The following is a 22,620-nucleotide window of genomic DNA, read 5'->3' on the forward strand; positions in this document are numbered from 1 at the left end:
TCACTGAAAAATCCATTGAGCTTCTTCCCATTTAAATTGGGATGCTCTATGCTGCGCATATTCACTTTTCTAGTTGTTTTTGTTCTCAAGTATTGAAGACAATATTACTCTCTAATCCACTGGTGATTCAGAAAAGTGGTAGTCAGTAATAGACCAATATAGCTTGTTTTTAATTTTTCTGGGGACACAAGATTCCTCCACTCTCTATGGGAAATTACTGTTCCACCTGGGGTTGCTTCATAGCAGCAGGGCTGTCGAAGACTTTTTCACTGTGTGGTATGTAGAAACTTTTTGTCCTGGTCCTAGTGGGAGTGGGGTTGGGATCAAGCAACTTCTCCTCTACAGTATAGCATGGGGTGAACGCAGCAGCTTACCATCAAAGTGTAACACCCCCACCCCCAGCACAGTGTGATGGAACAGGCTTTCAGGCGTGCTCTTCCTCCCCCCCGCCGCCCTCCCCGTGAGAGAAACAGTTTAAAACCATTTAAAAACTTGACATAAAGGATGAAACTAAACTTTCTCTTCCTTTAAAAACAAGCCCCACCCCTCACACATCTGAAATGTACAGTCCTAAGGTTCCCTTAAAGCAACAGCAGGAGATACCAGCCATGTGGGGATCACTGGTTCTCGATCAGTGGTTCTCAACCTATTTACCATTGTGGGCCTCATATGCAGCTCTCTGTGTTACATGGACTGCATCCACACAATATATATACTACCTGTATGGCCCTTAGGATGTCACATGGGCCACAGCTGTGTGCCGATTGGGCTGCAAGTGGCCAGTGGGTTGAAAACCACTGATCTAGTTTGAAGAAGGAGTAGGATTAAGAACCTGCAAAAGCCTTTATTAATAGGTGGCAAAATAGGCACTGACAACACCCACATCCTTCCCAACTCTCCCTACAAAAGGCATCCTTCTGAACTACTGTGAGGAAATGGAGACACATCTACAGTAGGTTTTTTTTGTACCAGTACAATCACACTGAACTAGCTGCACTAGTGATGATCCCATGTAGAAGTGGTGCACTGGTGTGACTTGCCTCAGTTTCAGATTGGGCTAAATTGCGCCAATGCAAAGGTATATCTATACTAGGAGTGCTTTACTGATATAGGAATACAGGTAAAGTAGATCAGCAAAGTGCTGGTAGTGTGGATGCAGATATACTGATACAAAGTGCAGTTTTGCCAGTCTCATACCACCCCCACAAGCAAAATATTTTGTACCATTAAAAGTGCATCTTTTCTGGTATAACTGCATCCACAGTAGGGACTTCTGTTGACAGTTATTTCAGTCAGGGATCACACCTCTTCACACTCGATCAACATAACATGACGGCAGAAGTCTATAGTGCTGACATGGCCTAAGTCACTTTTTATATTGTTGCAGTGCCATGTATACTGTGAGTTTGCACCAGTACCACCACAATGGTATAGCTATAATTATGCAAAATAGCATTGTAGACAATGGCTGGCTATCCCCCACTCCAGTCTTCTGCCTGGTGCTGCAGTTTACTAAATTGTCTACAATTTAATGAATAAACATCTTGACTTAAATCAGCATTGGCATAACAGTTGTACAGATGTTAAAAGCTAACGAAGATTAGTTTGAAGTGTATTAGAAAATTACAAGCATTTCTTTTGACTATTTAAATGTCTTTGTTTTTGTATTAGCAACAGAAGAACCTTGAAGGATATGTGGGGTTTGCAAATCTCCCAAATCAAGTTTACAGAAAGTCTGTCAAGAGAGGGTTTGAATTCACGCTTATGGTAGTAGGTGAGTTGTTTTCTTTATGCATCTAATTGGTGATTCACCTTCCCCAAAAGAATTTGGAGTAACTGAAGTTTCAGCTACTCATGTGTTTACCTCATTTGTGAAAGCTAATTAGAATGTATATTATACTTACCATTTTTGTTTTTTAAAATGTTAAATTCTAAAGTGTTTTTTTAGGGCATACAGTCCAGTTGAACATTCATTTTTTGTCTTCTGTTACATAGATGAATAGGGATAGAAAATGGGGAAGATAAAGAGCCTTCAGCAGAGAGGGGGTGTTGTGCTAGCCTATGCAGAAACTTTAACGTAGATCTACTGAAAAGTGTCTGCAAACATGATGTAGTGGAAGTCATTGAGGTCTAGAGCTCAGCATCATGTATGTTCAGTCTACAAGTAAAAATGTTTTTTAGTTGTCAATGGAACAGTTTCAGCTGGGGATCTGAAAGTCTAGCTGGATTCCTTCCTTCCTTGCACATCCAGTAATCAGGACCCTATGTATCCTGTGTTTGTGGCACCAAAATTTTGCTACAGAATCCAAGCCTTCATGTAAAGAAACATTTATAGTTTGCATGATGGCAAAGAAAAACAAATACTGTATAAGCTGATAGTGTTTTTTCCAGTGACTTCAGAGATCTTGAAACAACCACAGATACTTGACTAATCCTGCTCATTACAGTGGGATGGTAAAATTAATGGTTGGTCTTTGGCATACGAGTTAACTTTGTTGGTCACTTTAGATGGATGTTTCTGCTAATGAGTTTATCCCATAATGCTAAATTACCATCCATGCTGTTTGGGTGTCAAACTTTCATTTTCCCCCTGACTACATGTATGATGTAGCTGTGTGATCAAAGTTGAAATATCTGCAGTACCTTGGAAACTAAATATGAGGCTAGTGTAAAGCTGTTTTTTATCTTTAAAAAAAATAAAATAAAACAAGGAGTGCTGTACTGATTCTATTTTAATGTTTATATAAAAATCCCAGCTTGTGAATTTAAATGACGCTGTCTCACAACAGGTAGTTTGCTACAGAAACCATTGACCATGCCCCACTGCTTTGTTAATTTGATGAAAGATAGTGTTACTTTTCTGCTGTTTAGATTTGAACCAAATTGCTGTCTTAACTGTTGGATGTTTAACTGAGTTAACAGGGCAGGTACATTTTTTTTTTAAAAAAAGTATGCTTTATTGACAGGTAGCTGTTCAGTCCTGCCCTCATTCCTTGAACTTGAAATCCTGAAGTGGATCAAAAACTACTTAGCTTGTTTGGATTTTGCTCACATTTTTGTAACTTTGTGATGAACAATGTTAATGAGTAGAAATTTTAAAATGGGCGCATACTGTAATAGCCAACTGTCCTTGTTCATCAATACATCCATCTAACTTGTAGCTTGATTAACCAATAAGTATCTCAGTATTATGTAATCCATTGAACTGATAGCTTGTGTAATCATTGTGTCCCTATAAGAGAATGGTCACAAGTATAGTACCCATTGGTTGAGTTACCAAATCTAAGTCAAATTAGATCTAACTCATTACAAATCACTGTTCAGGGAAATGAAGAATGTGAGTTGGAATAAAACAATTTGAGTTTATTATTTAAAAATTCCATTATAAACATGCATTCAGCTGCATAACTTGTCATGAAGCACAAAACCCCATTTGGTCTTAGCCCTCTACCAACCAAAAATGTATTCATTTTTCAACAAGTAAAAGTTAGGAATCATGCTGTCCTTAAACAAGGATGAGTTCAGAAAATAATCACACTATACAGAGACTGTCTTCATAAGTTTTTGTAGTTGCTGAGAGGTGAAAATTGGCAAATTCATTTAATAAAATGGGATATGCTTATTCTATAGTCACTATTTTAAAACCATAACTTTTAAATCTCATGGGAAAACAAATCTCTAAGAACCAGCAAGCTGTATTTTGTTAGTATCTATCTCTGTTCCTCATGACTCGAAATCTTCAGCATCTAAAGCAGTTTTCAGTGCAGATGCATTCAGAGGAGTGCTAAAAAAAATATTGGTGGTTAGTTAGGAAACTTTAATCTAAAAATTAGATTTGCAATAGGAGCTTGACCTGAAAACTAAGAAGTGAAGCCTTGCAATTACTGACTTTGTTTTTAGTATCAAATCTTTTTACTTCCTAGTATGGATTCACATTCCATTCTGGCAAACGATCAGAACTTCCATTGGCAGGAAGTTAATACATTATTGTGCACAGACCATAAGTGCTCTCTGAAAATTTGAATGATTTCCTTGATGAGGGGTCATTAAAAAAAATTACCAGGTGTTTCATAGACTTAACTTAGTCTGAATGTCAGAAGTTGATCTTTGATTGGATGAACATATTCCCTATAACACTAGGTCAGTATTTAATGTGGAATAATACACAAACCCATATGGTACAGCGACAGCATAATTTTTCACTTTATTTCCTGCCATGTTTGACTCAGTGTAGTAGAAAACAATTAGAGCCTTTTAAAAGAGAGACTGCTGAAACAGAATGTTTTACATTTTTTTTCAACAATAGAATAGGAGGTTTTTTAGACCAGTGGTAGTAGAAAGGTAAAGCTTAATTTTTTTTCCAACAGTTCTAGTCACAGATAAAATTAGGAATACTTAACTACTTTAAGAAGTATTGTAACAATTGTGAAATGTATTAAGCCTTTTAAATAGAATATGAGGTGGAGAGGAATTCATTCTGAGATTTCCAAGCAATGCATTTGGAAAGCTTTTGATTTAAGAGAGAAATTCCCCTGGATCTTCCAGATATGAAGGATTCCAAGTATCTGTTTTAAACATAAAAATGATTATGAATCTATTGCAACATCTCATTTTGTTTTATAACTCAACTATGACAGACTCCAATAATCTTGAAATATGGATTGTCACTTATTTTTGTACACTGTCTAGTACAGGGGAGCACTGACTTGATTTGAAGCATCTAGTCATTACCACAATGTAAATGATTAATAATAAAGAAGAAACTCTATCAATGGAATATGTTGGACTAATATAAGATTCTGAAACTTGAGCAACTCACGTTACTAGCATATATTTATATTTGTTTGTGGCCAAGTGTTAGCTGATGCATTTGGAAAAGATATTATATATGCTGCATATTGTTGTCTTATTGTTTAGAATGGCCCTTTGGAAGCTTAACTAAAATATTTCCTAATTTTTTCCTCCCTCATGGATGCATGCTGATTTGTTACCGTGGGGTTCCACATAAGTGCTGGCCTGCTAGCTATATTTTATTTATGGTCAGTGTATTATTCATTTGTTCTGGAGTGAAAAATGCAATGTGGAATTGCCAAACAGATACAGGGACATAAAGTAGGTCATGTTTGGGGCTTGCAAACCTTGAGTGTCTAATGACTATTTTCATATGTTCTATAGATTTTAAATCATGGATTGCAATTTCCTGTTAAAATTATTTTCCAATTGTTCAGATAGTCTGGAATGAACTGTTAATCTTTTAAATCTGATCTCCTCACCATGGTAGTTTAAAGCTAATCATTTTTCAATATTAACTACATTATTTTGAGGAAGAAGAGCAAATGTTTCAGGTGTTTGGTAGCTAGGTTAGTTTCTGATTGATTGTGTGGTAGAAAAGATCCACGGCTCAGTTTAAGTGCATGTGATATGTCAAGTTGTCATACATCCAAAATGCAGGACATTTAAAAATAAATTAAATCACTATATACGAACGATCTTAAACTCCATTTGCCCAGCATGGGTAGGAATCTTTTGCTAAGTGAGTGCTATCAACTTCTGCAGAATCTCACCTTTCATCTAAAATTTGGCATGCTTACAGTTGCAAAGAAAACCTTCCAAATATGAACTGAGTTTAAACTGTGAAGTGATGTCATCATAAACCTGCAAAGTTAACTCTGTTGTCAGGATGATGGAGCTGTCACTCCTGTGTGGAAGCTCTTAGTTGCTGGCTGCTGTTGGAATGGTTGTACACATGGGACGTGCAGAGGCACTGACTGTTAGGTTTAGGGTCCCCTGCTCTCTTGCATCTCCTAAAACAGGATGCCTGCAGGCTCCCTCTTCCCATCAAAGGGGTCTGTAATCACTTGTTTAAGGTGAGACAGTCTACACTTAAGTGTTTTGGGAGAACTTTCAGCATTAATTTATTTGTGGGAGAGGTAGCATACATTGTTTGGGGGACGAGGGGGGGAAGAGTGCAGAAAAGTGGCCCACCACTGTTCGGTTTATTGGAGATAGTATTAATTTCTTGTGTACATGTTGGTGGAAAAATTAATTGACATCAGTGCTTGCATCTCCAATTCGATGCCTGACCCTACAGAGAGTTTGGCCAGCAGGAGAGTGAGGTCTTTAGGCCCAATGAGCAGGACATACTTGACTGGGTAGGTGTAAATTGGGAGGGACATGGCTTAGGACACTGGTGTATTTCAGCTAGGAGAGTGGGTTTAATTATTGGGCATCTTGGTGTTAAAACATTTTTAAATTCTGTAAGTGTGGAATCAATTTCTTTGAGGTTACAGAACATATTGCATTAAAATATGTAACTGTGCGGTAACTGAGAATAACTTCATCCCATAAATGGTAACTTTTACTATAAAGTGTATATATGATTAGAAAGCAGGGTCTGTGTAAGCTTTTCACATTCTACTATTTTAGTGACATTTTAAAATTAAATAGAATTATTATATACTTACAAGAAGTCATTATTTTTTTAAATTGTATTTGGCCTCGGTTAACATTAATAGGTTGACAAGTTATTTGAAACTTATCTGTATTTTCCCAATAAGTACAATTGCATTGTTTCCTTTTAGAGTAGCTCTAAAAGCGTTTAATTATAAGCTACACCAAAGTAACCCAAATTGTTCTCCTTAATTGACCACTTGCATTTGAAATTTGTTCTGAAATTAAAGCATCTGTGTGGAAAACTAGGGGAAAAAAATTGAGGTGATATCTATGCTATCCTGTTCCAATCCTGCAAGGTTATGTAACTGAAATGGTGTTTCATTACATTTCACTGTGGAACAACAAAAGTAATTAGACATCCCTTAGGCATAAGACATAAAGCATATTAAAAACAGAAATATAACCTCATAATCAAATTAATGTTCTGTGCTGGATGTCTTTGAAATTAAGTTTTATAAATATGGTTTCAGAAGGGTTACGTCTAAGGTCAGGAATAAAAGCATTCCACAAACTGAGGCACACAGGTGTAAAAATCTGAACAATATCCATTCTCTGCAGACCCCAGTCTTCAGAAGTCCCATATGTTTTCAATAGTCCATAAGCTAAACACTAAAATATAGTCCATTGGTATCATTAGGTGGGCAAAATCTCTTCCTGAGTTTTGGATGATAAAAAGTTATGGTGGACCTTCCTGCAGAATAGATTAGTGGTAGAACTGAACCTATTTTTTTTTTTTTTTTTTTTTTTTTGAAAAATTCCTTATATGCAAACTTTTGTTATATAATTTAAATGAAAGTTAACACACTTTGATTATTTTATTTAGCACATTGTTCATTAATAAGCAAAAAAGAGTATTTTGGTATGTTAAACATTAATTTCAAATCTAAATCTACAAAATATATAATTAAACCACTTCTGCCATCTAAATACCACATAATGTTTTTTTGAAGCTTTTTCGATGCTACTAATGTATGTTCTGCCATAACATTGAGTGACATATCAAGCCTACAATAATATAAAATGGGTAACCTATTAACAATCCAGTGTTCCACATCTAACTGGAATGTCATCATCTGAACTGTCCTCCATACTAACTTTCACATCCTCCTCATTTGTGTTCTCACTTATTTGCAGCCTACATGCTGGAGAGCATTTGAGTCCATTTGCAAGGCACTAGAAAACAGGGAGTTTATATTCTGTATTACATTTACAAGCTATCAGCTGCAACACTGCTTCAGGGTTGGGTAGGCCTTTCATCCATTCTGTTGTCAGTTCACCCTCCTCCATGACCCAGCCATGCCATGTTTCAGGGCTGGGTATGACAGGATACTTCTCCAGGCTCCTTCACCAGACAGCAGTCTGGTAATTGGCACACAAAACATGAAGTTAGTGGAAGTCTTTCCATGGAGGCAGCTAGCCAGATTCAGCATCTCCCTTCTTAGCATGGAACAGGTGGTATCTTAGCTCATTCCCCTCTGTGATATTTGACCAAGCTGCATACGTTCTATAGGTGAATTTTTGAAGAGAGAGATCTGCAGACAAGACCCAGTGTTGCCCTAGCTCTGCCAGTGCTCTCTGAGAGAGTCTTTTCTCTGGTGATCAGCTTTAGGCCAATCACCTCCCGACATTCTGCAAAATGTGCTAACAGAATCACATCCAGTGAATGCATGCATTCCTAACATTCTAGTGTGCCAAGGTTGCTTGCTTCTATATACTTCGTGCACTTTTGATACCACATCTTATGTAGATTTTGCTGATTTCCCTGAAGAGAGGAAGAGTAATAATTACCACATCAGTGTCCACAGATACAATAACTAATTCATGGTTCTTTGATGCATGCTTTACATGTAACATAATCAGAGTGTCTGTCTCTTCTTGTGAAGACTAAGTTCAGAAAGTTTGATGCCCCTTCTCTGGTTAAACTTGTTACAATCTTTCTGGCATGTCACACTGTTTTCTCACTTAGTTTCTCCAGGAAATGGGGCTTTTTCAATTCATCACGTAAGAACTTGATGAGAGCAGTCTTGCTGGTATAACATCCAAGAATGCTGTGTCTCCATTGTTGGATCTTGTAACTAGATATAATGTTGTTCAGTAGTCCTCCAGGGCCAAACCTTCTGTTTCCCCTCCCTGAATTTTTAATAGAGATATTATTTTACACTTCAAAGATCATATCTATGCTGTTGTTGTCAGTTCCAATCTTCAAGACTGACAGACATGCTCTGACAGATCACTATATGTTTTGTTCTCAACATTTATTTTCTGTACAATAGCCATTCCATTTATGATGCAGGCAGAATGACTAGGTATTGTAAGCTGTTGTTACTCTTTTTTTTTTTTCCCCCTCTTCTCTCAAGATTCCTTGCCAGGGCCGCTTTGTCTTCCTCATAGTGCTGTCAAAGTTGGAGAGAGCCCAGGGCAGTTGTCCTAAGGGGTGTTGCAACACTTCCCTCATGTCCAAATTCCTCCTTGCTGCTACCAAAAGCATATGGCCAAAAAACCTTGTGATCTGCCTTTATATAATCTTCTTTGAGGCTTTTGTTTTACTGGATTTCTGTGTCGTTGCATGTCTTCAGTTTTTGCTTTGGCAGACTGTCATAGATGTTCTGGGTTGGGTGCACAGTTTCTAGCCAGTTACATGTCAATGCTGTGTATGCACCTTCTCCTTTCTCGTTTGCATGTAACAGATCCTCTCAAATGCCTGCAGGAGCTACAGAATCAGTGGAGACAGCCTAACTCATTTGTCTCTGAAAAGGGATTTACGCCATCTTCTCCAGTGTATCCATCTGTGACTTCACATCTTCTTCATCTCTCTGTATGCCTGATGGTTCTGCATGAGATATGCCAGGTGTTTAGACCTTGATCATTTGTCTTAATTTCTTCAGACAAGTACTTCTGCACCCTGCCCCAGCTGTAAGACCGAATCCTTTGGTTTCGCCTGCTGTCTGTGTGCCCTTATTGACAGTCTCTTCGCTGACTTGATCCCCAGTGGTTTGATAACCTCATCTGTATAAAGAAGCCTCCTCTTTTTTTAAAATTATCATACACCTCAGGATGTTCTATTTCAGCCATGTCATTTGTGTATAGTATACTAACAGACATCTTGCATAATTCTGCTTATCTTAAGCAAAGTACCAGGGTATCATTGCTCTTACCATTGCTAGGTGAAGAAGCCAGTCACCTTCTCTGGATACGCAAATAGGCCCAAGAGCCACCTCAACCACATCAGTGTAGTTAATCCAGAATGCTGATAGCCTGCCATTTTCATGCTTCAAGAAGTTCAGGTGTGTGTTGAAAGCTGAAAGATCATCAAACATCTTTCCTGTGTTTGGACATCATTCAGCTGTTCCTGTGTAGTGTTGCTGCACATCTTTTCCATCTGGATTATTGTCATTGAGGCTTTAAGTGAACCAGGTGGTGGTCATTCAGATATAAAAGCAGGGCCTCATACACTGATTTATGTAGTCTGACAGCTCAATTGTAGTTTTGTCCCTCCAGTACGCTGCCGATGGAACCTTCAGCAATAATACTGAACTCAACTGTTGGACCATCATCCTGGAATCTTTTCCCAATGATCAGAGACACATTGCATATGTGTGAAATGTTCCCATTCTGATTATGGACTTGAGTTTGTCATCCTTCCACAGTATTTCTGCAGCCTTGGCATACAGTGCCTGGTGAGGCACATGTTCAGTCTTTCAAGTCAAGTTTTTCCAGTGTTTTCGGTCTTCAGGATTTCATACACCATAGACACCTCCATTGCTGGCACATTTCTGGTTCCCAAAAACCCAACACTGACCCGAGTCTCACTGCGCATGCATGGACGTTAAGCCAGTCCAGGAGCTGACCATCTGGTCATTTACATTTGTTTGCCTGACCAGAGACCACACTTGGCTCTTAATTTGAGCATTGTGAATGGGCTCTTCATAGTCTGTCCCCACTGGTTCCATCTCAGGAGGGCCAGCTTGGTTACAGACGTTATCAGGAGGAAGCATTAGTGGTGGAGGGAGTGATGCTGTGATTTGTTTTTGTTTTATTTTATACTTTCTCTGCATGTGTAAGCTTATTGGATTGTCCAGGAGTTGGTATCTGAAGCTGCACTGCAATACCATTTATTCTGTGTGATGTCCCTGCACCACTGAGAGTCTCAAAGTCGGTTGATGTTATATGCGAAAGGTGGGGATGCAGGACAGAACATTGGATGGTATTGCCACACCTGCCTTGTCCTCATTAGCCAGTTTCTGTAGACAGAAGGCAATGTCCATTTCCTCCAGCCAACTATAGGATATCCCATAACCTAGTTGGTTGAGTATCTCATTGTCTGTGAGGTATTTCACTTACCATGGTAACAGGATTTGCTTGGCAGGTTTCTGCACACCTCCACTAACAGCATATATATGATCTTAGGGGAAAGGACAGTATGAGTCTTTGAATTTATGAACATGGTGTGCTCTTTTGAGTTCCCTGTTAATGCCATCTTGGTGTACTCATTGGGCCGCAGGTTGAGAACCACCGCTGTATAACAAGATCTGATACTGTGCATCAGCTGCTACCAGCTCCCTTGATGTAATAGCCAATCTCTTTCTGTTCATCTACTCTTCTGCTCTTTTCTGCACATCACTACTTGACTTGATCGATTGCTTGATGCAGTGGGTCACAGTCTTTTTCACATGCTTGGATACTTTGTCACAAAATATACTGACTTTTTCATAGTCCAGAGGATGATGATCCATTTCCCTTTTGATTTGTTAGATTTGTGGTCTGTGAAAGGAGCCTCCACATCTCATATCATGTATGTTTAGGCCTTTGCTGTTTGTGTATGCTTTTAGGGAACTTCTGAATTGGATTCCATGACTTATTCAGGAATCACAGGTGCATCACAGTCAAATCTGAAGCAAACAGAGGAAGAAATACATAAATCTTCGGTCACAATACCTTATTGTACACAACTACCTAAATATTAATTTTAACTTGAAAAAACAATAATGCCTGTGGGAACACAATAGTTTTTCATGTGAAGCGTGACCTCCCCCTTGTTGATAGGTTGTTGGCAGTTACCATGGCAACTCCCATGCAAATTAGACAAATTTGTATAGTTTTCATTTTTTTAATGAAATGTAATTACCCAAAATTAGGTGAAGATGTATTCATTTTTAGTCAAAATATGGGCATACCCATTTTTCACTGCATGCCTACACTTACATGTACGTTTTCCATGGAAACAGGCCTAACTCCACCTTTCTGCTACCATGCAGAAAGGACCACCAGTATTTTTGCAGTGTCTATGCATGGACCTTTCAAAACTAGATGGGAATTTGCTAACACAGACGGGTACCAAAAGTTGTCTGTCTGGCTCATGGATAACAAGTATGAGATATAGAGGACCTGAAGATGGTTGAAGTAGTTGAGAACCTAGTTTAAATGCTTTTCTTGTTAAAACCAAAAGCTGAATCTCATTTCTCACTGCATCTTGTTTAGAGTAAGGTGCAAGGTAAAGTTCCACTTCTGAGAACACTTTCTGAACCCATTGCATTCTGCAGTCATGTTGGTAGCTCACAGTAAAGCACATCAGTTTAACCTGAGTTGTTAGTAAGATGGACCTCATCCAGCCTAATTAAAATGGTAGTTTACATTGACTAAAATATCACCTTGACCACGCCTGACACTTGTGTTCAAGTTATCTTACATAAAATCTGATTGAGTATTAATTGTATCTCTCTTCTTTAAACTATTGTATTACTGTGAGTAGTTATTTTGGTTGGGATTTTAATAAATGCCTATGACTTGAGTGCAAGTCCCCTAGACTTTCAGTGGGGCTTGCTCTCCTATGCCCAGAATGACTTCTGCACCTCCTTTAAGATGTTACTAGGCTAGATTGCAATTAGGGCTGCCAAGTGGTTAAAAAAGTTAATCACAATCGCGCTGTTAAACAATAATAGAATAGCATTTATTTAAATATTTTGGGATGTTTTCTACATTTTCAAATATATTGATTTCAATTACAACACAGAATACAAAGTGTACAGTGTTCACGTTATATTTATTTTTGATTACAAATATTTGCACTGTAAAAACAAAGAAATTGTATTTTTCAATTCACCTAATACAAGTACTGTAGTGCAATCTCTTGATCATGGAAATTGCATTTACAAATGTAGAATTATGTACAAAAAATACTGCATTCAGAAATAAAACTGTAAAACTTTAGAGCCTACGTGTCCACTCAGACCTACTTCAGCCAATGGCTCAGATAAACAAGTTTGGTTACAATTTGCAGGAGATAATGCTGCCTGCTTCTTGTTTGTGACCTGAAAGTGAGAACATGCGTTCGCATGGCACTGTTGTAGCCGGTGTCGCAAGATATTTACATGCCAGATGCGCTAAAGAGTCATATGTCCCTTCATGCTTCAACCATCATTCCAGAGGACATGCGTCCATGCTGATGACGGATTCTGCTCGATGACAATCCAAAGCAGAGTGGACCAACGCATGTTCATTTTTATCAGCTGAGTCAGATGTCACCAGCAGAAAGTTGATTTTCTTTTTTGGTGGTTCGGGTTGTGTTTCCACGTCTGAGTGTTGCTCTCTTAAGATTTCTGAAAGCATGCTCTGCGCCTCATCCCTCTCGGATTTTGGATGGCACTTCAGATTCTTAAACCTTGAGTCGAGAGCTGTAGCTATTTTTAGAAATCTCACATTTGTGTTTTGTGAAATCTGCAGTGAAAATGTTCTTAAAATGAACATGTGCTGGTTGGGTCATCATCCGAGACTGCTATAACATGAAATAAATGGCAGAATGTGCGTAAAACAAAACAGGAGACATACAATTCTTCTCCAAGGAGTTCAGTCACAAATTTAATTAACACATTTTTTTTTAATGAGCATCATCAGCATGTCTTCTGGAATGGTGGCTGAAGCATGAAGGGGCATATGAATGGTTAGCATATCTAGCACATAAATACTTCGAAATGCTGGCTACAAAAGTGCCATGCGAACTCTTGTTCTCACTTTCAGGTGAGGTAAATAAGAAGCCGGCAGCAGTATCTCCCATAAATGTAAACAAACTTGTTTGTCTTAGCGATTGGCTGAACAAGAAGTAGGCCTGAGTGGACTTGTAGTCTCTAAAGTTTTACTTTGTTTTGTTTTTGAGTGCAGTTATGTAACAAAAATAATCTATATTTGTATGTTACACTTTCACGATAGAGATTGCACAACAGTACTTCTATGAGGTGAATAGAAAAATGCTATTTCTTTTATCATTTTTACAGTGCAAATATTTGTAATAAAAATAATATAGTGAGCACTGTACACTTTGTATTCTGTGTTGTAATAGAAATCAATATATTTGAAAATGTAGAAAACATTACTGTTTAATAAATTTCAATTGGTATTCTATTGTTTAACAGTGTGATTAATTGCGATTAATTTTTTTTAACTCAAAAAAATTAATTCCGATTAATCGTGAGAGTTAACTGTTATTAATCGACAGCCCTATTTGCAGTATATTTTCCTGTTAGTTGTAGCTATGAAGAGAAACAAAATCTTGGCTTCATAGTTCTTTCCAGTGTTAGAAACACCTCTTGCTTAGAGTTTCATTATGACTTTTGTCTTGTCCTCTGGTTTAGCTGCATGTACAATTGTAAATGTTAGATGTTCAGACTTGATGAGTTTGGATGGTTTGTGGCTTGGGCTCTTACATATCTTTGCAGCTACAAGCATATGTGTTGTAAATTGCTGTCTGCACACAGTCATGTGACTTGCTGCAAGTGCTTTCTCTGCAGTTCCTGTTGCCTGAATAGGTTTTCTGTAGCTCTTGTCTGACTCTAAACGCTCACTTCAAATCTCAACCTATGTATCTGCCTCTTGTATTACTTTGCATTTGTGCTTATCCTAGCTCTGTAGATAATTTTTGGGTTCCAACTTGTGGGAAAGATGATGTATCCCATACTGTGGGTATTGAATATACTTAAAAATTAAAAGAAGTTCAGAGTCACAAACTTAAATTTGACTATTTTAGGCTTGAACTCATATACAAAAGAACACGTACAGACTTGAAAAGAGCCAAAGTACAGTCTTTAGTTTTTAAAACAGCACATTTGTAATTTAAAGTGTCTTTTTAATGGAAGATGCATAGTTGCTGTAAGTTGTTAGGTTCTTCTGGTACTTGTCCATATTTTGGTTAGAATTGCCCTCTTAAGTTGTTCAATTTGATATGTAGCTTCCTTAATGGAAGCCAGCAAGTGTATCAAAGGAGCTATTCTACCAAGAGATGAGTGTAACAAAGGTCTCAAGCTAAGCCCAATTAATAGGAATTTTAAATTATAACTTGTCTATTTAAATTTGGTTCAACTTGTCATTTCAACACTGATCAGGCTTTAGCTTGGCCAGTCACCTTCAGGGTGTTTTAAACAAAACATCTTTAAATTGCTGAAAGAAGAACAGGAGTACTTGTGGCACCTTAGAGACTAACAAATTTATTAGAGCATAAGCTTTCGTGGACTACAGCCCACTTCTTCGGATGCATATAGAATGGAACATATATTGAGGAGATATATATATATATATACACACATACAGAGAGCATAAACAGGTGGGAGTTGTCTTACCAACTCTGAGAGGCCAATTAAGAGAAAAAAAAAAAAAACTTTTGAAGTGATAATCTAAGCTAGCCCAGTACAGACAGTTTGATAATAAGTGTGAGAGTACTTACAAGGGGAGATAGAGTCAATGTTTGTAATGGCTCAGCCATTCCCAGTCCTTATTCAAACCGGAGTTGATTGTGTCTAGTTTGCATATCAATTCTAGCTCAGCAGTCTCTCGTTGGAGTCTGTTTTTGAAGTTTTTCTGTTGTAATATAGCCACCCGCAGGTCTGTCACTGAATGACCAGACAGGTTAAAGTGTTCTCCCACTGGTTTTTGAGTATTTTGATTCCTGATGTCAGATTTGTGTCCATTAATTCTTTTGCGTAGAGACTGTCCGGTTTGGCCAATGTACATGGCAGAAGGGCATTGCTGGCACATGATGGCATATATCACATTGGTAGATGTGCAGGTGAACGAGCCCCTGAAATTAAATTGCTGAAATATTCTTTGAAAATTAGCTGTTGATTATTCATTTCATAGTATTTAAAAAATTTACATTGAAATCAATTCACTTTCCATGCCTGTCTACACCAAACCTCTAACACTTGACCACTTTAAAATACTTTTAAAACCAGGTTTTAAAATGGTTCTGCTAACTGTGTTAAAGGCCTAGTGTGAAGAGCATGATTGAGCTTATTTGGGAATAAGTGGATGGGAAATAGTTATCTAGGACTGAAAGTTTTTACTCTTCCTATTTGTGTTGTTGTAGCAGCTCTAGTCCTGGGGCAGGATCCTGTTGTGCTAGGTGCTTTACAAACACACACACAACAAAGACAGTCATTGCCACAGCCTACGTCTAGGCTCATGTGATCAGGACATTTGCTTGATGCATCAGAGCTGGAAGAAACGGAGGATTGAGATGCTTGTGCTGGTTTTCTGCTACTGTTGTGTTGCTGATGCACACATAGAATAATTCTAAATCTAGAAGCAAAACCATTAAACCTTTCTGGGGATGGTGAAGGGGGATGATCATGTGGGAAAATAGTCTATGAAGAGGATAGTAGTGGATAGGGCACTGGACTGGGGGTTCTGTTCCCACCTCTGCTTCTGACCTGCTGTGACTTTGGGCAAGTCACTCCACTTCTGTCTTCCTTAGGGTTTGTATCACCACCCATCACTATAGTATCTGAGCATCTCTCCATACTTTTCTCCCCTCCCATCCTTTTTCTGTCTTTTTGGTTTAGACTGTAAAGTTTAGACTTTTTGGTCTTGACTAGTTTGGACTCTTTAGGGCAGGGATTCTTACTACACCTCTACCCCGATATAATGTGACCCGATATAACATGAATTCGGATAAAACGTAGTAAAGCAGCGCTCCGGGGGGGAGTGGGGCTGCGCGCTCCGGTGGATCAAAGCAACTTCAATATAATGCGGTTTCACCTATAATGCAGTAAGATTTTTTTTTTGGCTCCCGAGGACAGCGTTATATCGAGGTAGAGGTGTATATGTACATGCCTAACACAATGGGACTCTTGTTTGGAGCCCTCTGGACCCTACTGCAATAAAAATAAAAGCAAAAATTTTAAAAATATTTACATACAAGTTTTATTGAATTTATAAGGAAGATATCAGAACTGATTCCAAATTCTCTTGCTTGAGAACACTTAATTTTAGTTACATTAGGCCCTGTGCCACTGTGTCGTTGCCTTGGGCCTTGCCTACATAGGGGATTAAGTTTGCATTGTGACACCCACTAATTGGTGCACAGTACATAAGTCGTAGTAATTGCATGCACATGACTCAGTTTGCCCCATTGTGTGTACACAGTAGAGTTTGGGGCACACTAAGCACATGGCATTCTGGGACAGTATCCTATGGGCCTTTGCTTTGATGCTGAACAGTATGTATTCTGGATTTTTTTCCTCACTGCATGCTGTGGCATATATAGTGGAAGTCAGATGGAAGCTAGTGGAATTCTAGGTCTTGGGGTCAAATTTTAAAAATCCCATGACCTTGCTCTCTCCATCCCGTGTTGGTCAGGGACACAACCCTATGCTCCAGGTGTCCCTAAACCTCTGACTGCCAGAAGCTGGGACTGAATGATAAGGAGTGGATTGTTTGATAACTGCTCTATTCTGTTCATGATCTTTGAAGCATGAGGCACGACCACTGTCAGAAACAGGAGAGTGGGCTAGATGCACCATTGGTCTGATCCAGTATGACAATGCTTATCCTTCTCTTTTTGTGGGGGAGGGAGACTGGAACTAGTGCCATTTTTGAATTGCTGTCAGCCAGCATGGACCCAGCAATGCTCTGTGCTACTGTGTTTGCAACTGTAAATACACAGAGTCTGTTTGGGCTTTATTTGAGCTCTTGGAGCCAAGTGGCTTTGGTTTTGAACTTCACCCATTGCACCACCAAGCAGATGAGGCAGTAGCAGCAGCGGAGGGAGGAAAACAAGGATAACACCATGCAACTGCTACTACAGGAGCTATTAATGGAGCAGCTTCATCCAGTGCAGCACTGTTTCTTGGCTCAGAAAATGAGCTTTGATTGGTGGGAAAGGATCATTCTGCAGACCTGGGGTGATCAGCTGTTGCGAGAGAACTTCAGGAAGACGAAGGCAACCTATCTTGAGATGTGTGCTGAACTAGCCCTGGAGCTGTAATGGTAGCATGCCAACATGCAGTGCCCCATATCTGCGGAGAAGTGGGTCATCATCGCCATCTGGAAGCTGGCTGCTCCCGAATGTTACTGGTCCATAGTCATGCCCAGGTGTGATGCCATGCATAGGACTCAGCGTTTCTCAATTATCACTACAGTGGCTGCCTGAGGCCACCAAAGGCTTTCCTTGCAGCTACAGCCTCCTGGGATGTGATTTGGGGGAAGGGGACAAAGTAGCAGCCCTTCCCACTCCCTGTTGTTCCTGGATGCACTGTGAAAAGTGATACTTGTATGTTTGTTAATATCACTTTTCACAGCAAACTTACTAGTTAGCAATAAGTGAATTACAATGATTTGGACGTGTGTGTGTGTGTATATTTATTTGTTTTTTCCTAAAGCTAATTACGTATTTTAGAAAAAAGTGTGAGTGCGACCACTAACACTTTGCAGCCATCAAAAAATTTGTCTTTAGAACCCCTGCATTAAGTACTGTTGCACCGAGTTTTAAAGCTTGCTATTGATTTTTACATGCAGGGAGGTCTTAAATTGTATTAGGACAATCAATGAGACTAATCTGCCTATCATTTGCATCATGTATCAGAGTTCTGGTTTTATAAATGGAAAAGTGTATTTTTCTATGATGCTCCAAAGCACAGTTGACTACTTTTCAGGGTGGTTTGGAAAGGTTCTCAATGCTAGGATGTTTCCATAGGTGTCCACACCTCCATTTGAAAATTGTTAGGGGTCTGCAAATGAAAATAAATTGAAAACCACTGCTTTACAGTGTCTTTGGTCATGGCAACGTTGTCTGGCCACGCGAATGCTCTCTTTGGGTAGCTCCCTGTCATTTCCTCTCAAACTTCAAATACAACCTCCAGCTGTCTATTTTTTTCAGGTGGTTTTGAGGAATCTGTAGTGAGGTCTGGGACCTCAAAGATGGTAGATGATATGTGTATGTGTTTGAAGATTGCTAGATTGGTATTTTTTCAATGTGCACTGTATGCTGTTTGGGTGTGCAGTGGTGTGTGGCAGACTGTCTGGTGTTGGGAATTGTGTTACTGGTCTGTCTTTGCAGTTTTGATGTGCCTTGGGATGTTCTTATATGGGTCGGAGGGGTTAGTGAAGGGCATCTGGGGTGAGCTGTAAAGTAATCCCCTCTACATCCACTTTGCGCTGTCCTGATGTGGAGCAGAGAATGGCCTTATTTAAAAAGGCAAAGGGCAGATCAGAGATGCTGTGAAGTTATTCATCAAGTTGGTACTCACCGAAATGCAGCAGGAGTGAATTGTGAGCTATACCAAGGCAGTGACTGTGCCGCTATCCCACATGATGTCTATACGAAAATCAAGCAATTTCTCAATCTTAGGTTCTTTATCTTCCCTGCAGATGTGCTGGAAGCACAGAGAAAGATAGGGTTCTGCACTGGTTATTTGAAGCCTTAACTGCACCCAGTCTTTCTATGCAAGTCTCTGAAAAGCCATTATGAGCAGTATGGCTGTTCTATCCTTAGAGTAAACATCTTTTCATGTATAAATGTGTGCTACAGAGTATGTATACTTCAGCTGTAGCCTTAGTACCTTTATGGGCAAGCAATGTCCATGTCTACCTCATGTAAACTGAGAATACTAACCAAACTTTTCCTGTAACTAGTGACTCAAACAGTTGAATTTAGCGCAACTGAATGTTTTTTCATTATTTAAATATGCTGCCAGAGGGCAGGTGAGGTAGAGTTTGCAGCTGTGCCTTGGTGCCATATACCATCTGGAGCAGATGAATAGTTTTTTGGGACATGGGGATGACATTTGGCAAGCAGGAGAGGTGCAGGGAGGTGAAAAGGAAATAGGTATGTAGATGGGTGTGTCTCCTCCATGGCAGGGGCTTATAAACAATTGATGGTTGGGGCTTTAGCATGAGACAGAAGCTGATTGCCCAGCTGTTTAAGACACCATTGTGAAAATGTCTGCTGGGGGCGGGAATGAATGAAGGTGGGACAGCATAGACCCAAGGGAGGCAGGAATTGAAGACTTAGTCTCCTAGCTCATATCTGCCAAAGATGGCTGCAGTAGTGGGGCACCTGGAACAGAAGTTAGCACAGCAGTATAATATAATAAATTGTAAAGATAGATATTTGCATACTGAGCTTCCCTTGATAGGATCTGCCTCCTAAGTCCTGGGCTGGGTTTCTAGCTGGGAATTGGGCTTCATTCCTGCACAGCAGGCCTCAGTGTCCTTAATTCCGAAGAGATCCTGGCTGTCCAGGGAGAGATGTTCATTACTCTCCTCGTAATCCACCTCTGACTCTTGCTGCTACTACTCATCCCCAAGGGAGGAGGGTAGGGGGTTGCAGGGTCCACAACCTCCCTAGGTTCTGTAGTGATGTAATTGCTCACAATCCTGTCCAGCACCTCAGCAAAAAAAAGATTATATTTCCGTTGCCAGACTATTTCCTGACATCCCTGGTTTTAGTATAAAAACTTCCTGTATCATTGAAATTCCCCAGCAAGCAAAACCTCCAAAGGATATTACACTTACGTCTTGTGGATGCAGCACACTTTTCCAGCAATGACCTCAGTAGCACATTAAAATAGCCTCTGGCCACTGTTAGCATCTCAGTATAAGGACATTGTTTGTAAGCACAAGTACGTTGGTCAAGACAAGCGAAGGGAAAGGAGACAGGAGAAAGGTAGAGTCCAAAATAGACTTATAGTAGTGACGTAGAGGTATTGAATAGTAGACACAGTTTAGTCTTATTCTCTCAATGCTTGGGAGTCCTGTGGAGGTACCACATACCTTGGAAGGGACCCTGTTTTGCTTTAGTTACATCTGACTAAAGGAGCACCATTGCCTTTTTATAGGAGGGAGTGCTGTGGTATAGGTTCTCTGTGAGAGGGCAGAACAGATTAACTTGGAAGATGTCCCCATCTGAAAAAGGAAGCAGTAAGGGACTTTGCCTCCTTTCTGCTACTGTGAATCTTTCCTTAAGTCCTCTGTCATTCTGTTTGGGAGTTCTGGGGAAAAGAGAATTGTGCAAAATCCAAAGGATGGTGCAAGAAGAGAATTTTAGGATGGGTGTTTGAGTTTTCAGATGTCAGTCAAATGTCATAGTTAATTGGATTAGTAATCCAGAGAAACTCAAGATTGTTTCCATTTCTTCTTGCCATGCTGACTCCATTTTAAAAAGCGAATGTGCTACTTGAAAGAATGGACTTCCCTTTTCACTTTGTTCCACCACGTTCTATTTTAAAATTCCATCTCACTTCCCTATCACCACCTACACTGCAGCTCTGTCTCTACATCTGTGAAAGCTCAGACATACCCTAATGCAAACTTTCAGTCTCAAGTTCAGAAATATTTAAAGACTGAAAACAAAAGGTATAACTTAACAATATAACACAGGCATTTAAAAACACATTCATAAAATATTTTCCTAAGAGAAGAAATAAGTAATCTTTTACTGTTTTCTAAACTGAGGTTTTATATTTCATAGCATCACTAGAATACATGTTAGCTTTCTATATGTGCTGCAGTAAAGGATTAGGTATACCGCCTAATTATCAAAATAATTAAACAGCCTAATTCTGCCCACGGTTATATCTCCTGGACCTCATTGGCATCTGTGCATGTATATTTGGCCCTTTAACTTGTTTACTACTTACACAGAAAAGCCAAGACTTTCTGCATCTTCATGTCAGACTTAATTTGTATACTTCGTCCCCTTGCCTTGATTGAGATTCCTTTAGGTAAAAACTGTTAATTCACATTCATTCAATAGTTACTAGTTTTTCTTGGCTCTTATCTTCTTAGGCTTCTCTGGTGTGGGTGGAAACTTCCTGCATTTTCAGTCATCCAGATGTAGGCAAAAAAATCAAATAAATGAAGTGAAGTGAATCTACTATAACAGCTGTGCCTAAAGGGAAAGTATTTAGCCAGCATAGGAGAAAACTATATTCATTTAGATTTTGTAGTTTCGAGGGAAAGAGACATTTTTCTTTAGTTCCATCTGAAAATGGAGAGTTTTAAAAAAATTGGTTTTAGAAAGTTTTTAAAATTGGCTTTAGTGTGGCTTGAAATAGATTTGATTTCAATTCTTGGTGTTTCTTTGCAGGTAACTTTCTGTAAATGTTATAGTTGGGCTTTAGTGCTTTCTCAAAACTTTCTTTAATAGACTTGCATTTTTAACTTTTTTTATACGGATATCAGACTTGTAAGGAAGTGTATATAAAGAGTGAACTACAGTATCTCTTCTTGCTAACACTTCATCAGAATAAGGAGGCAAAAATCTGTGGTAAACTCCCTATCATCTGGACACAAATTTATGTATCCTGTGTTCTAATTCTAGATAACTACAGTGAACTTGAAGAGTATAGCTGTGTGCAAGTATTGTATATAAATATTCTATAGATGACGTAAGGGGAAAGGTGAAAAGGGGGTTTTAAAAGTTTGGGTGTGATATTAAACTCCCCCCAACTGATACAACTACTACTTTTTTAATATAACTACTACTTTTGAGATCATAGAGTATTTCCAATTTTCTATATTTCAAATATACCTTTTTGTCAGGCTTCTTAGCAATGGGTTTGCAATATATATAAATTGACACTAACCTTAATGGGTGCAAACTAATGGTAGTTAACTGAAATGTTGGCAGCAAGCTACTTGTAATTCACTTGGTTTTCAGTACAGGTAGAAAACAAGTGAAAATGCTTCTCTTTTTTAAAAAACCTGTTTTTGTTTCATTGTCCACTTGACTTGTCAACTCTGACTACATTCATTCTCAGTGGCCTCATGAGAAGCAGCATAAATTGCCTCACCCCTTTGCAGATTTTGAATTTGGAGAACTGATTCAGGGAGTGAAAATATTCGTAAAATATTAAAGCCCTACATAATGTGGTTAGGTGTTATTTATCATTCTTCTCCCGA

General features: G+C 38.9%; 1 protein-coding gene across 5 annotated transcripts in view; it reads left to right on the forward strand.

Moving 5' to 3' along the window:
- Positions 1–22,620, forward strand: part of SEPTIN7 (septin 7) — a 135,909-nt gene that overhangs the window by 21,533 nt on the left and 91,756 nt on the right. For 3 of the 5 annotated variants that reach the window (XM_034761196.1, XM_034761195.1, XM_034761199.1), the window contains exon 3: positions 1,672–1,774. In XM_034761196.1, the coding sequence (XP_034617087.1) occupies positions 1,672–1,774 (103 nt within the window). The remainder of the gene's footprint in view (positions 1–1,671; positions 1,775–22,620) is intronic. The other 2 variants (XM_034761197.1, XM_034761198.1) reach the window with 1 other exon arrangement.

Source organism: Trachemys scripta, chromosome 2, assembly GCF_013100865.1.
Source record: "Trachemys scripta elegans isolate TJP31775 chromosome 2, CAS_Tse_1.0, whole genome shotgun sequence".
NCBI lineage: Eukaryota > Metazoa > Chordata > Testudines > Emydidae > Trachemys > Trachemys scripta.